Source organism: Lontra canadensis, unplaced genomic scaffold (genome assembly GCF_010015895.1).
Source record: "Lontra canadensis isolate GAN:19392208 unplaced genomic scaffold, GSC_riverotter_1.0 scaffold84, whole genome shotgun sequence".
Classification (NCBI taxonomy): domain Eukaryota; kingdom Metazoa; phylum Chordata; class Mammalia; order Carnivora; family Mustelidae; genus Lontra; species Lontra canadensis.
In genome coordinates, this window is record NW_022631078.1 from 7578175 (window position 1) to 7595154 (window position 16980).

Genomic DNA, 16980 nt, shown 5'->3' on the forward strand with positions numbered 1-16980 from the left:
CACTAGTGATGCTTACTGCTACTAAGCTGGTCATAGTTTCCAGCCTGATTTTCAGTGGACAGAAAAGGGAAGGGGGAAGAAACATAAAATCATTTGAGTCCATATTGATACTTCAATTAACATTTGAGACTACAGAGCTTTTTGCAACCTATTATAATAATTTCATTTACATTTTTTGTTCCATACCATGCATGATGGTTCTTAAGGACAAAAGGAAGACAGAACTAAAATCATCCTTATTTATTTATTTATTTATTTCCACCGCTTGTTTATTTAAGTAATCTTTACACCCAGAATGGGGTTGACCTCATGACCCTGAGATCAAGAGTTGTATGCCCTTCTGACTGAGCCAGCCAGGCACCCCTCTTTTCTTTTTAAAGATTTTATTTACTTATTTGACAGAGAGAAATCACAAGTACGCAGAGAGGTAGACAGAGAGGGGGAAACAGACTCACTGCTGAGCAGGGAGCTGGATGCCCAGCTTGATCCCAGGACCCTGGGATCATGACCTGAGCCGAAGGCAGAGGCTTTAACCCACTGAGCCACCCAGGCCCCCCTACTCTTTTAACTCCCTACACAGACACGCACCATTTCAGAGTAACAATACAAATATTGTAACAAATATAACTCCTGAAAATACCTTTTTTTTTTTTTTGCATATGCTCCTCCCATTCTCCATTTAAAAAAATGTTGTACTATTCTACATGATCAGAGCATAGGGTTGTTACTATGACGCTCTCTTCCGCTTAGCTTCATCTAGTCTTAGTTCAACAGTGAACGATTTCTCAAGTTCTCACCAGGAGTCCTTATGTCAATGTCTCTAGTCAACTCTGGTCAACTGAAGTTCAGGCTCCAGCACAGCACTGATCAATAAACCTCCCTGTGCTGATGTGCTGCCGTGTGTATCTGTCGTCCAATATGGCACCCACCAGGCACACGTGACTACGAAGCACTTGAAATGTGGTCAGTTCAAGTAAAAAAACCAGTGTAAATTTGGTTTGATACTAATTTAAATGTAAGTAGTCCCACGGCATTGGTGACTAGGTTTCATATTGGATCATACATCTAGCTCTAACAGATTCCTCATGGGAGTAATCCTTAAGTTTCTACACAATAATCTGTGCCCTTTATAGCTTAAAGTTGCTTTTGCTGCATATAAAGTCTTTGGATTACACTTTTGTTCTTTGAGTATCTCTAATGTTACTCTATTCTCTACTCATTTTTTTTTTCTCTACGATTTTATTTATTTATTTGACAGAGAGAGTCACAAGTAGACAGAGAGGCAAGGCAGAGGGAGAGGGGGAAGTAGGCTCCCTGCTCAGCAGAGAGCCCGATGTGGGGCTCGATCCCAGGACCCTGAGATCATGACCTGAGCTGAAGGCAGAGGTTTAACCCACTGAGCTACCCAGGTGCCCCACTCTATTCTCTACTTGTATATAGCATTGCTTTTGAAAAGTCTGATGATAACCTGATTTCCTTCCCTTTATATATCACATGTTCTTTTTTTCTGGATCCCAAAGGAATTTTTCTTTTTCTTGTAGGTTCAGAATTTTACTAGACTATGTCTTATTGTTGCTTTTTCTGGGCTGATGTTCTCAGCTCCATGATGTGCTCTTTCAAAAGTAGTTTTAAATTTTCATTTCAGGAATATTTTATTGTAGTTTTTAGGATGTGTTCTGTTCTCATGCCTTCATTTTCTTCAGAGCTTCCTTTATGTGTATGTTCTAACTTCTTTGCCCATTTTAGATATTTGCTATTTTCCCTGTAATCTTTTTTTATTTCATTTTGACTTTTAAAATTTTTTTCCCTTTCATCCTATTTGTTGTTAAGACTTTACTGTGCTTCATTGTTAGTGCATACCTTCCAGTCCAGTCTTTTTTTCTGGTATGATTTTTTTATTTCTAGTTCTTTCCTGTGTGTTGTCACTTTGTTTCTGAGATTTTTCCAATTTTGATTTGTGTTGTTCTTTCATGTCTTGAATGATGTGCTTAAAAAAAATTCTAGCTTGCAGTGGCTCCTGGGTGGCTCAGTGGGTTAAAGCCTCTGCCTTTGGCTCAGGTCATGGTCCCAGGGTCCTGGGATCGAGCCCCACATCAGGCTCTCTGCTCAGTAGGAAGCCTGCTTCCCTCTCTCTCTGCCTGCCTCTCTGCCCATCTCTGTGAAATAAATGAAAAAATCTTAAAAAAAAAAAAAATTCTAGCTTACTTTAACATAGTAGGCCCATTTTGATCTCTTTTGTAGCCATGTCTTTCCAGTATGCTTCCATTATCAGTAGGGATGTTATGCACTCCTTATTCCTTTTTTTTTTTTTTTTGCCTCTAATTAACTTTGTATGAGATTAACCAAGTTACTTTTTTTATTGCTTATTTTATATAAAATTAAAATAAGAATGAGGCAGGATTTAGGAAAGATTTTTTTAATATCACAGTGCTCACTCTTCTGTTGTTTTGGTGTAGGGGTAACACAATGTGGCAGCTTACTTTCAATTCCTCTCCCCCTCTTTGATTTGGATATTTTAATTCCTTCCTCTCTCTTGTCCTTAACCTGCTTACTTTCAATTCTACTTCCAGCAGTTTCTTCTTAGTGTGAGAAGGGAGCACAGCACCCTCAAACTTCCTCGGGCCTTTGGAGTGACAAATCTTTCCCATTTTCAGTTTCTGTTCTCAAATCGGCTCACCACCTTTTCCAGTGAATAGCTGTTGGTTATCTGTGAGTTCCTTTGTTCTCAGGTACGTCAGACAGCTTCCTCCACTATTGTTGCTTCCTTATTTCTTCCATACAGATACTGTTATCATCTTGGCCTTATGGCTGTGTAGTATGTATTCATAAATGTTTGTATTTTTCAGTTTAAGTGATATCCTGTCACCTAGTGTTTGGTTTTGGTACCTGGTAGCTCTATTACTATTTGATAATTTGGAGAGAGTAAGAAACTATGCTTTTGCTACTATCTCCCCAGAATCTCTGGTTATTTCTTAGTTTCTTTCTTTTTTAAAAGATTCTATTTATTTATGATAGAGATAATGAGAGAGGGAACACAAGCATGGGGGAGCTGGAGAGGGAGAAGCAGGCTCCCCACTGAGCAGGGAGCCCAATATGGGGTTGGATCCCAGGATGCTGGGATCATGACCTGAGCTGAAGGCAGATGCTTAACGACTGAGCCCCCCAGGTGGTACCCCTATTTCTTAGTTTCCTATTTCTTACTGAAACTCTCTATCTGTTCACTCACTGTACTTATATATGTTCCTTTAACTCTGTGAACATATCTATGATAGCTGCTTTAAAGTCCTTGTTTGCTAATTGAAATATTAGGATTACTCAGGATCTTTTATTGACTATTTTTCTTGATTAGGGTCATTTTCTGATTCTTTTCCTGATTATTTTCATGTCTAGTGTTTTGTTTTTTTTTTTAACTGAATACTGGAATTACTTTTGTAATCAGAAAATAAAAACTCCAAATTTTATTTATTTTTAAAAGACCTTAAGTAATCTCTACACCCAAAATGGGGCTTGAGCCCCAAGTTCAAGATCAAGAGACACATGCTCCACTGACTGAGCCAGCCAGGCATCCTCAAATTTATTTCTTTTTAACAATGTGAGTGTGTGTGTGTTAACTAGGTGTGTCTAGATGCCCAATCCTATGATTTAGTGAATAAAACAGTCTTAGAAAGTAATCAGGAGCTTTGCAAAGCTCCTGAGCTTTGGGGGTCTGTATATTTGTTTAGTCATTTATTCCTAATATACCCATATTCCAACTCACACTCCTAAGAAGCAATGGGGTCTGTAGAAGTCCTACCTGCCATTGACAGGCCAGGTACGGGTTATGTCACTCACATAGCAAGAAGACTCACAACCTCCATCCAGCAGCACCATTTCCCCATCCTGCAACAAAAGTATGATATGTCAAAGTAGGTGACCTTATGATTAAACTCTTTGTGTCCTTCATTTTATATATATATATATATATATATATTTAAAAAGCTAATTTAAAGAAGACTAATCTTTTCTGATTCCTTCTTATAAGAAACAGCATCTCAATTTTTCAAATGAATTCACACTGACTCAAGGAAGTGGCTGTTGTAGTAGTGCATAGGCCCTGGAACCACACCACTTGGGTTTGAATTACTAGGTGTAAACAGCACATCATAAACGGTACCATTATCACTATTATGTTTAAAATTCCTATATAAGTTGGTATCCAGGGCCTTATTCAAATATGATTACCCTTAATCATTTAACTTTAGAATATCATTTCCCCCCTTTGCTCCCCTTCAGAATACATGTGGAGGAAAAAGAAAACTTTGGGTTTATTTCTCTCTTGTTACTTGTCCTGTTATATTGAAATTATCTATTGTGTCCTTGAAGACAGGGTACATCTTATTTATGTATAAATAAGCACACAACTTGGGATGTAGTAGAATAATGGTTCAATGGGTGTAGGTATTTAATAATGGCAACCTTCATAAATGGACGTTGGATTTTGTTTTTGGCAAAATGACAGAATACCTTTCTTGTTAGAAAACAACTAGATCTTGGATACAAACATATTTTACAGAAGGCTGACATTACATAATATACGAGATGCCTTAAAGACTTTTTTTCTCTTGAAAAAAGATACCCCAGAACTGAAACTAGAGCTGAGAGTAGTGATAAGGTAAGTGGTACAGTATATACAGAAAAGGTGATATTCCCCTGAGGTCTTGCAGCAAAGAGTGGGGACAATGAGCCAGCGATTCTCCCATTAATCCAGGATTCCCACAGAGGATACAAGAGTCCCAGGTCATTAGGACCACTTATCTTTTGGCAAAAGCATATTCAAACAACTTTTGGAGAAAATTTCTCCCAAATCTGGACTGACATGATTTCCAAAAAATAACATCCAGTAAATAGATGTGAGCTCACAACCAAAGGTCGTTGAGCCCACAGGGTAGGTCACCATACGTGAGAAGCAGGAACAACACTGACCAAATTTAGAGCTTCCAGAACTACAGGTAAGGGAATGACTAGATACCGAATAGCTGTTATGAAATGTTTAAAGGGATAAAGAACAGAACCACAAAGATGAATAAGCAATAAGAGGCAACTGACAAGAACTATGCTGATCTGAAAGGAACCAGAAGGAAAGAAAAAACTACTTCTGAAGTCAATCACTCAGTGGATGGCCAAAGAAGCAGCTTAGATAACCGAAGGGAAACTGGCTTCCTGGAAGAGAGACGTACCCAAGTCCCCCAGAATATGACAGAGAGACAAGGCAAATGTAAACACGAAAGTTAGCTTACTGGAAACAGAAAGAGGTCTAACACACATCTACCTGAAACTGCTGAAGGAGTGAACAGGGAGAATGTAGGAGAGACGATATCAGCGTCTGAGAATTTCCTAGAACTGATGAAGAACATGAACGCAAATTTCGGAAGGGGAAGGTATCATAATGACTATATGTAAAAATAAATCTATTCTTAGACACGCAATAAAACTGAAAAATGCCAAAGAAAACTTTAAAAAATTATTATTTATCTATCCATTTTTTTAGAGAGCACACGTATGTGCAAATAGTGGGGGGAGGGGCACAGAGAGAGAGAGACAGAGAATGAATCTTAACCAGACTCCACACTGAGCACTGAGCCCATGGCGGGGGGGTGGTGGTTGTGGGGTGGGGTAGGGAGCTTGATCTCAGGACTCTGAGATCATGACCTGAGCCGAAATCAAGAGCTGGATGCCCAAGGGACTAAGCCACCCAGGTGCACCACCAAAGAAATGAAACCTTAAAGCAGTCAAAGCAAAAAGAGAGTTCCCATAGGAATGATAATTAGTGTTTTGTTTCTTTTTATTTTATTTCAAGATTTTATTTATTTATGTGAGAGAGCGCGGCGGGAGAGGAGAGAGAGAACATACAAGCTCAAGCACAGGCAGGGGGAGGGTCAGAGGCAGAAGCAGATTCCCCGCTGAGCAGGGAGCTCGATGCCAGGCTGGATCCCAGGACTCTGGGATCATCACTTGAGCCGAAGGGAGACACTTAACTGAGCCACACAGGCGCTCCTTGTTTGTTTTTAATCTGCAAGACAGAAAAGAATCTAGGATTGTTTCCTTGGTATAGCCATCATCAAGAATTGAGAATAAAATAAAGATATTGACTAAAAAAAAAAAAGAACGAAAAAAGAAAAAAAGAAAAGAAAATTTTATCAGCCACAGACCTTCATCTAAAAGATTTCCTTTAGGCTGAAGGATCCCAGGAGAGCCAGTGAGGATGTAAGAAGGAAAGGTGAACATATGCATGTAAACCTACACAAACTCTGTCAGAATGGTTCTGCTTTGGCCTGTTGCTGAGAGCTCCGCACAGCTGTGGTTAGACGCAGAAGCACAGGGCAGCCTGTTCTGACTACATTTCTATCAGCTGCCCACTACCGAGTGCACACCAGAGCTCTCCCAGATGCCCCGGCGGTACCCCACATTCTCACAGCTTGTTGAGGACCTTGCCCACAGACTTCACCAGAAAAAGCCTTGCAAACTTTCAGATAACCAAAGCAAGACCATGACCTAGAAGTTCTCAGCTTATTTTTCTCTTGGGCCAATTTATCTAATAATGGCAATACTCTTCTCTCCCTGTATGGCTACACAGGTGCTTATTCTCCAGTTTTATAAGAATGGACAGTATATTATTTAGGAATAGACACACTGGTGGTAAAATTATGAAGAAAAACAACAAAAATGATTAAAACAAAAGTCAAGATGGTAGGAGACAGAAAGGGGGATGTGTTTGAGCTTGCCCAGGGGACTACTAATGTTCTTCTCATCCTAGATGGTAGATACATGGTTATTCATTTGATTTTTATTATTATTTTTTAAACATTTTATTCGCTTATTTGACAGAGATCACAAGTAGGTAGAGAGGCAGGCAGAGAGAGAAGGGGAAGCAGGCTCCCTGCTGAGCAGAGAGCCTGATGCGGGGCTCAATCCCAGGACCCTGGAATCATGATCTGAGCTGAAGGCTGAGGCTTTAACCCACTGAGCCACCCAGGTGCCCCTCGATTATTATTTTTAAACAGTACATTACATTTATTGTTTTTAATATATGACACATTTAACAACTTCGGAAAACCTTGTGGAATGTAATGAAAGTGAGAAATTCATCCTTAGACACTTACAGTAAAAAAAAGAACGATGAAAATTCATGAGTTTAGCATCTAATTTTAGAAGCCACAAAAAGAACAAGAGAATAAACACAAAAAGTAGAAGGGTGAAATTAATGAAGGCAAGGGCCCAGTGTAATGAAATAATAAACAAAGATAAAATAGCCTTAATGATGTGAAAAGTTGGTTTTACAAGAATAATAAAACCCCATAAACCTCTGGTAAGATTTCTTTTTTTAGCCAAAGTTTTTGAGATTTAATGTATGCATAGTAAATGCACAGATCTTAAGTATATAGAGTTAAAAGAGTTAAGTCAGTTTTGTCAAATGCCCTCAAGCTCCTTCCTGGTCAATATTCCCATAAGAAGAAACCACTGATCTGATTTCTATCAACATAGGTTAGTTTTGTCCATTTTAGAAATTCATATAAATGGAATCATATAGTTTATAATTTTTTGTCTGACTTATTCACTCAGCATAATGCTTTTGACATTATTCACTGGTAGTGCAGTGGTTTGTTCCATTTTATTTGACAAATATACCACATGGCAATTGCCTTATCTAATATCCTGGTGATGGACACTTGTTCTATTAATAGTGAACTTGCTATGAACATTCTTGTACAAGGCAACTTGTGGATCTGTTTTAGTTTTTCTTGAAAAATACCTATAAATGGAATTGCTGGTGCACAGAGTAAATGTATGTTTACTTTTTAAAAAGAAAGAGAAAAAGCATTGACTTCGGGCTGTCCTTTCCCCTGCGGCCTCTGCTCTGGCGGGAGTACCCTGGCCGACCTCCAGACATGTGTGGAGGCTTTGGACAGAGGCAGCCCCAGGATGACTTGAAAGTAGGGCACCCTTGGCCCTGAAGAGTTTCTGTATGGCATCCTCAGATGCCTTTACCTGAGTGAGAAAGCTGCTCCATCAGAACCTCAGAAGTCTGACATCCCTGTGACACCAGGAAAGGAGATTCCTGTGAAGCTACCGTAAGGACAGGAGGCGCTCTGCAACACTGACAACGTGTACTGCATGTTGATGAGGTGCCAGGATTAGAAACTCATTCTACATTATCTTAATCTTCTCAACAGGTCAACGAGGTCCTGCTGTTATTTGCCCAAGGTCACAGTGGGTCCAGGAACTACTGTGGTGTTCAATTAATCTAGCTCCAAAGTGTTTGATTTGGACTTTTAAGTATGGTGCCCCCAAGTCTTTCCAACTAATTCTAATAAATAATTGCTTGCCTTCTTCAATCAAAAAAGAGAGAGAGAGAGAGAAAAGACGAAAATATATCAAGAACATAAAAAGGTACATAACTGGGCCCCTGGGTGGCTCAGGCGTTAAGCGTCTGCCTTTGGTTCAGGTCATGATCCCAGCATCTTGGGATCGAGTCCTCCATCAGGCTCCCTGCTTGCTGGGAAGCCTGCCTCTCCCACTCCCTCTGCTTGTATTACCTCTCTCACTGTCAAATAAATAAAATCTTAAAAAAAAAAAAAAGAGGTACATAACTATAATTCTAAAGGATTAAAAGTAATTTTAAAAATTAAGACAAAGTGGTAGAAAAATATAACCTACCAAACTGTCTCAGGAAAAGTGAAGCATATGTTGATATAATCACTTTGGAAATGTTTGGTATTTTCTACTATAATGCAAATATGCATACCTATGACTCATCAATTCCATTATTATGTCCCTTAGACAAACCTGGTAACTTGTACACCAGGTATAACACACAAGAATGTTCACAGTACATTGTTCATAATGGTAAAAACTTAGAAACTATATAAATGGCCACCTATGGATATTTATCACACTAATAAAACTGGTAGTTTTACAGTATTTGTTAATTTGTTTAAAAATAACAATAAACCTATTTCATGTTAAGTAAATGACATTTTTAACTTAAAGTAATTGTTTTTCTTTTTTTTTTTTTTTGACTATTTTATTTATTTATTTGACAAAGATCACAAGCAGGCAGAGAGGCAGGCGGGGGGGTGCTGGGGGAAGCAGGCTCCCTGCTAAGCAGAGATTCCTGACTCGGGGCTCAATCCCAGGACACTGAGATCATGACCTGAGCAGAAGGCAGAGGCTTAACCCACTGAGCCACCCAGGCGCCTCTTTTCTTTTTTTTTAAAGTCTTTAATTTAATTAATTTATTTGACAGAGAGAGAGAAAAAAAGAGAGGTAGAGAGCAAGTACAAGTGGGGGGAATGGCAGGCAGGGGAGAAGCAGGGTCCCTGCTCAGCAAGGACCCTGATGTGGGGCTTGATTCCATGACCTGGGATCATGACCTGAGCTGAAGGCAGCCGCTTAACCAACTGAGCTACCCAGGTGCCCCGAAAAGTAACTATTTTTCTAAATAAAAGTATGTAGTTAGAAATGCTGCACTGTTGTATAGTTTTATACATCTTTGTCTAGTGTAACAGAAAACAGCTAAAATCTCATTATTTCTCGCCCTTCAATCTGGTGTGGTATTGCAGGTCATAAAGCCACTGGGTTACTTCCTTGTACAGTTGAGAGAGTAAGAGTGGAAAAGACAAATGATATCTGGGTATTCTTGTAAAAATGTATTTAACCTCACAGACCACACTTTCATTGCTGTTCTATGCTACAATAATTAAAATGAACAAACTGCGGTGGTATGCCACATACGTTCTATGAAAAAGACAGACATAATATTTCAAATACATAAAGCTCAAAGATGACCAAAGCCAAACTACACTCAACTATATGGTTTATTAGTAGGAAAATAAAATGCAAAGCAAAGAAATGATGACCATCAAAATCAGGAGGGTGGTTCTCCCCACTAGGGAGAGAAGTTATCACTGGGAAGAACCACGTGGTAGAATAAGCTTCTTAGGAGTGGAGGGAGAGTAACGTCCTGTTTCAGGCCTTCATAATTTTTTTTCTGTAAGGGCTAGATACTTTGTGGACCATACTGTCTCCAGTGCAAGTACTCAACTCTGCCACTGTAGGAAGAAAGCAGGAACATCTGTATTCCAATAAAACCTTTTCACAAAACAAAATGGGAGGCTGGATTTGGTGCCGAGAGCTGTAGCTTGTCAATACCATGGTTACATGGGTGTCCACTTTATAATTACTCATTAAACTGTTCCTTTATGTTTTAAGTACTTTACCAGTAGTTACGTTTCATAATAAGAAATGTCAAAAAGAAAAAAAAAAAAAAAAAAAGAGAAAGCTTTAGGATATTAAAGAAATTGAATGAGTAGTTAAAAAAAAGGTTTACAAAGGAAAATATTAGGCCCAAATAGTTCTACAGGTATATTCCATCCAATTTTCAAAAAAACTTAAACTCAAATCATTTCACAATATTAAGAAAAGAAACTACTCATTTTATGAACTTAGTTTGGACTTGATATGAAAATCAGAAAAAGACAATATGAGAAAAACAAGCCAATCTCACTCAAGAAAACAAATCAGAACATCCTAAACAACACATTAGCAAGGTGAAACTAGCAGTGCTAAAGATAAAAAAGATGCTTAATTTCACTGATAATTAAGGTAACAGAAATTAAGACCACAATGATACTGTTTTATACCAATTAGAATGGCAGAAATTAAGAAGTCTGATAACATCAGGGGATAGAGAGGATGTAGTCAAGAGAATTACACACCACTGGTAGGAGTACAAACAGATACAAATACTTGGGAAAACACATTGTATTATCTTCTCACACTTATGAATTAAAAAAAGTTCCAAAAAACTACTTATAGCAGTATATAGTTTTATGTAGTTCACAAACAGGCAAAGCTAAATAATATTATTTGGGGAATCATATATACGTTGATTCTGCCACTTCAAAAAATCGAGGGAAGACAAAAATTTAGGATAAACAGTTAGTTACCTCTGGGAGGGAGGCAATAGGATAGCAAAACATAAAGACACATAAGTAGATGCATAGAATTGGTAGTGTTCTCTTCTTGGGCTAAGTGATCAGTTCATGGGTATTCATTTAAAAAATACACTGTGTAATTTATGTATTTGCTATATTTATTTTCCTGAAATTATTGAAAATTAGAACAGATAAATAAAAGTGGACTTCGGGGGCACCTGGGTGGCTCAGTCGGTTAGCTCAGGTCATGATCCTAGGGTCCTGGGATCGAGCCCCACATTGGGCTCTCTGCTTGGCGGGATGTCTGCTTCTCCCTCTCCCTCTGTCTACTGCTTTGCCTCTTGTGCTTTCTCTCTCTGCCAAATAAATAAATAAATAAAATCTTAAAAAAAAAACAAACCCAAAAACTAAAAATAAATAAATAAATAAATAAATAAATAAATAAAAGTGGATTTGGGAGTGCCTGGGTGGCTCAGCTGGTTAAGCGTCTGACTCTTGATCTCAGCATCATGAGTTTAAGTGCTGCACTGGACTCCAGGATGACAAAACCCCTTCCCACATCTTTAAAAAAAAAAAAAAAAAAAAAAAAAGTGGACTTAATAAAGCATATACAGGGCACTTGGGTGGCTCAGTTGGTTGAGTGGCTGCCTTCAGTTTGGGTCATAATCCCAGGGTCCTGGGATTGAGTCCCACATAGGGCTCTCTACTCAGTGGGGAGTCTGCTGTTCCCCCTACTTGTACATGCTCTGTCAAATAAAAAAAAAGAAAAGAAATAAAGGCATATACAATTCTCTACGTGTATAGTCACTTGGGGGGGGGAAACTATAAAAGATCAGCTTCCTCACAGCTAATAAGGCACTATTAAAATTTGTCTACTCCCAAAATATGCATGACCCACTGTTGCCCAAGTCCTTTGAGGAGGAATGTTATTAAAAATTATAAGCAGAAAAAAAAATAAGCAGAGGCTTTACAGTAGAATTCTCAGCTCTGCCATAATGAGTTGCCTAATTTTTTAAGTTTATTTTCCTCATCTGTTGAACAGGCATGTTAATAACTGCTCCTATCTCAGAGTGCTAATACGAGAATCAAATGAGATAATGTCTGTAAAATCATTTTATAAACAATAAAGTGCTTTAGAAGTGGCACCAGAGGAAGTGGCACTGAAGGGCATTTCGTGTACCTTGATGAGCTGATTATTCTTCACATAATGCAAAGTGTTTGACCGATTACCTCCAGCGACCACGGGCGGGTAGGCCAAGATGTCTGCACCACGGGCCCGGCATTCAAATTCAAACTGAAAAACAAGAGCCAAGCGTGACAGAAGACAGGACTTCCTCAGAACTGTGGCAGCCCAGGCTCCCTCCAACAAATAGCCCATCTCTCCATTCAAGTCCTTCTTTTCCATCATTACTGGAGAACAAGTCATCAAATCTAACCGAACTTCTTATACTGCAATTCCACTCTATTTTTTATTCTCCCCCCATCCTGTTATTTGACCCTATTATTAAGCCTGCTCTGTTCCTCTGAGTGCTCCAAATTTCCTGTGATTTTCAAATTAAGCCCAGAAGAGAACACAGAAAACCTACGATCACGGCTGAGTACAGAGATACAGTCGAGTAACGCTCCCATTTTTTATTCTTATTTAGGTAAACGCTGGACTACAGCTTCTGGTTTTAACGACAGCTCTGCATTACTAACTAATTTCAACTTTTTAAACAGCTACCAACCTACATGGGCTGGAAAAGTGAAAAAGGATGCTAGGCAAATGGTAAATTCTACTGCTTTTACTTTGTCCAAGGACGAAGCCGGAGAGTGGCGAGAAGCGGCTGCTCTTTCCAGTACTACTCCAATCCTTGTCCTTTGCATTTACTTGAACAGTATTCTCCGCTCACATTTGACTTAAGTTTTTGCTTCTTCGTCTGTTCTGCTTTGCAATTTTCTTCATTTAATTGTAGCTCTGTGTATTTTAGACATATCTAAATAAATTATCAGTGACCTTTAAGAACCAAATCCTCTCCACTGATACCCTGGTCACTTACATAAAAGCCAACTAGATGCCATCTGCAAATCAATGAAATTACTTTATTTACTATTTTCACCTCCAATAAAACCTTTCCAGTCTTTTAAAGCTTACCTTGGCATAAAGAAAGCCTTCCTCCACAGGAGCTTTACTGGCAAACATGGTCTCTATGAAAGCCTGTAAACAGAATGGAGGATGAACAGTCTCATTTTATTTTTTTATTTTTATTTTTTTAAAGATTTTATTTATTTATTTGACAGAGATCACAAGTAGGCAGAGAGGCAGGCAGAGAGAGGAGGAAGCAGGCTCCCTGCTGAGCAGAGAGCCGGATGCGGGGCTCGATCCCAGGACCCTGGGATCATGACCTGAGCCGAAGGCAGAGGCTTTACCCCACTAAGCCACCCAGGAGCCCGAGGCTTTACCCCACTAAGCCACCCAGGAGCCCCTGAACAGTCTCATTTTAAATAGGTTGTTTACTCAAACATTCAAAATACTGGAGCTCAAATGAAAAGCATCCTTCTCCCCAATTTTGTTGACCTGAAGTTGTGACTTTGTGCATATGATAATATAGATTTCTGAAGAGGAAACTATTGCTTTCAGGACTATTTGACTGACAACATTTAGTGGAAGGGTGACTCAATAATCAGAATATGTAGTGGTATGCTAGAATAAGCTACACAGTTACACATTTGTCATTTATGTAATGAAGTAGCCCAGAAATGTATGGAATTACGGACTGAACAGTCCAGTCTACAGTAGGTTTCCCAACCTCAGCACTGTCGACATTTTGGACTACATAACTCTTTGTCGGGTGCCAGCAGCACTTCCCCACTGTGCTAATCTGATACTGCCAGATATCCCTTGAAGGACATAACTGCCCCATGTTCAGAATCAGTGACCTAGAGTATAAATCCTTAATTTCTGTGATAGCCATTCCACATGTGTGTTTGTTTCCTTTTTTTATGAACGTACATGTGTATAATTCACCACTGTACCCTAATCCAAAAAAAGATTTTTATTAGATCTGATAGATACACAAAATACAACTCATGGCAGAGTTAAAGAAAAGCAAGCCTTAAAAAGAATGGATCTCAAAAAACTAATAATGCAAACCATAATGACCTTCACGATTACTATGGTAACTATGGATGGGCCGCAAATTTATCTGAGTTTTCTAGCAGCCAGTGTGAAAAGGGAAACTGTCAGCTGTATTTCCCACATCTGTGGGATAAAAATGAATCATCTGCACAAGGACAGGATTATATGATTCTACCACTCGATTCTCTCAAGTTGTTATGTTCTAAGAGTGAAGGCAACATGGGAAGGAATGTTTTTGGTAACATTTCTCCAAATACAAGGCAATGACATCACCATAAAGCCCAAGAGAGGGAAGCAAGTGGGCTGGCCATGGAGACAGCTGCGACTTGCTCCTGCTCCCATTCTGATCCTTGCTCAAATGTTTCCTTCTCAGAGAGGCTTTCCTGACCGCCCTATCTCACTCAGCACCTCGACCACACTTCATCCCTTTCCACTGCTTCCTTTTTCTTCAGAGCATTTAATTTTAGCTGACTATACAGCATGTTTATTTACTGTCTCTCCTCAACTAGAATGTACAATGAGGACAGGGACACATGGCAAGCCTGTCTTGCTCACCACTGTGTCTCTAGAACCTAGGAAGTATCCAGCACTATAGTAAATAATAATTATCTGCTGAATGAATTAGCAATTACAAAGGAAGTTAAAGGATACTTAGTTACATACACACACATATGAATATTGACAATTTGTCAGTGCTACATTTTTAGCATGAAGCTAAAAAAAAAAAAAGGACAAAGTGTGGTATCTCCACTGAGGCTCACTCAAAAGAGGGATTTTTCTTCTCTTAGCTTCACCTTTTGTCTTTTTATTAATTTCCTTTCAAAACTTTACTAAATAGCACAGAAATTTTGTGTGCGCGCACACACACCAACCCCTTATATATGCGTTCATCCACTGATGGATGAGTTATTTGCAACTTCCGGCTATTGTGACCACTGCTTCTGTGAACAAATATTAGAGTACCTGTTTTTAATTTTTCTGGGTATACACCTAGGAGCAGAGTTGTTAGGTCACATGATAAATCTATGTTTAAGTTTTTCAGAAACCTCCAAGCTATTTTCACAGTGGTGGAATCATTTCACAATCACACTGGTAATGTAAAAAGGTTCCAACTTTCTCACTTCCCTACCAACACTTGCTATTTTCCATTTGCGTGTATTTTAATTTTTTAAATTTATTTTTACATTTTTAATCACCCAGTGCTCATCACTACTGCACTCCTTAATCACCTATTTCACTCATCCCCCTACCCACCTGACTTCTGGTAACCACGTTGTTTTATATAGTTCTCTGCAGTTGAGAGTCTGTTTCTTGGTTTGTCTCTTTTGTTCCCTTTGATCATTTGCTTTGTTTCTTAAATTCCGCATATGGGTGAACTCATGTTATCTTTCTCTTCTTTCACTTAGCATTACACTCTCTCCATCCATATGGCAAGATTTCACTCTTTAAAGGTTAATATTTGGGGTGCCTGGGTGGCTCAGTGGGTTAAAGCCTCTGCCTTCGGCTCAGGTCATGATCCCGGGGTCCTGGGAGCAAGCCCCGAATAGGGTTCTTTGCTCAGTGGGGAGCCTGCTTCCTCCTCTCTCTCTGCCTGCCTCTCTGCCTACTTGTGATCTCTGTCAAATAAATAAAATCTTTAAAAAAAAAAACGTTAATATTCCATTTTATCTATTTACCTATCCATCCATCCATCTGACTCTTCCTTATCAATTAATTGATGGGCACTTGGGCTGCTTCCATATCTTGGCTATTGTAAATAATGTGGCTATAAACACAGAGGTGCACATATCCCTTTGAATTAGTGTTTTTGTATTTGTTGGGTAAATACCCAGTAGTGCAATTACTAGATCATAGGGCAGTTCTATTTTTAACTTTTTTTAAAAAAAGATTATTTATTTATTTATTTTTCAGAAAGAGAGCGAGTGAGCTTGTACAAACAAGAAGAGTGGCAGGCAGAGGCAGAGAGAGAAGCAGGCTTCCTATGGAGCAAGGAGCCCAATGCGGGACTCAATCCCATGACCCTGGGATCATGGCCTGAGCCAAAGGCAAAGGGTTAACCAACTGAGCCACCCAGGCATCCCTCTATTTTTAACTTTTTGAGGAAACTACTGTTTTCCATAATGGCTGCACCAGTTTTTATTCCTGCCAACAGTGCAAGAGGGTTCCTTTTTCTCCACATCCTCGCCAATACTTGTTTCTTGATTTTAGATTTTAGCCATTCTGACAGGTGTAAGATGATATGTCACCAAGCTTTGACTTGCAATTCCCTGATAATAAGTGATGATGAGCATCTTTTCATCTGCCTTTTGGCATCTGCATGTTTTCCTTTTAGAAATGTCCTCTGCCCTTTTCAAAATCAGATTATATTGGGGCAGCTGGGTGGCTCAGTTGCTTAAGCGGCTGCCTTCGGCTCAGGTCATGATCCCAGCGTCCTGGGATCAAGTCCCACATGGGGCTCCTTGCTTGGCAGGGAGCCTGCTTTTCCCTCTGCCTGCCACTCTGCCTGCCTGTGCTTTCTCTCTCTGACTGAAAAAAAAAAAAAAAATCAGATTACTGTTTTTTTGGGTGTTGAATTGTGTAAGTTCTTTATATATTTTGGATATATTTTTGGATAGTTATGTCATTTGCAAATACCTTCTCCCATTCTGTAGGCTGCCTTTTAGTTTTGTTGATTGTTTCCTTCACTGTGCGGTAGCTTTTTATTTTGATGTAGTCCCAATAGTTTATTTTTGCTTTTGTTTCCTTTGCCTCAGGAGACCTTTTTTTTCTTTTTTTAGAGAGAGTGAGTGCGCGTACATGTGTATGAGTGATGCAGTGGTGGGGGGAAGCAGAGGGAGAGAATCTAAGCAGGCTCCACGCCCAGTGGGGAGCCCGACATGGAGCTTGATC

The 16980-nt window shown here is 39.2% G+C and overlaps 1 protein-coding gene across 3 annotated transcripts in view; it reads right to left on the reverse strand.

The window, feature by feature from the left end:
* The window catches only part of XPNPEP3 (X-prolyl aminopeptidase 3), a 74534-nt gene that overhangs the window by 9261 nt on the left and 48293 nt on the right, over nt 1-16980 (reverse strand). For all 3 annotated transcript variants that reach the window (XM_032882920.1, XM_032882921.1, XM_032882922.1), the window contains exons 5-7: nt 13108-13170; nt 12154-12267; nt 3794-3879 (exon numbers count right to left, since the gene is read on the reverse strand). In XM_032882920.1, coding sequence (XP_032738811.1) covers nt 3794-3879; nt 12154-12267; nt 13108-13170 — 263 coding nt within the window. The remainder of the gene's footprint in view (nt 1-3793; nt 3880-12153; nt 12268-13107; nt 13171-16980) is intronic.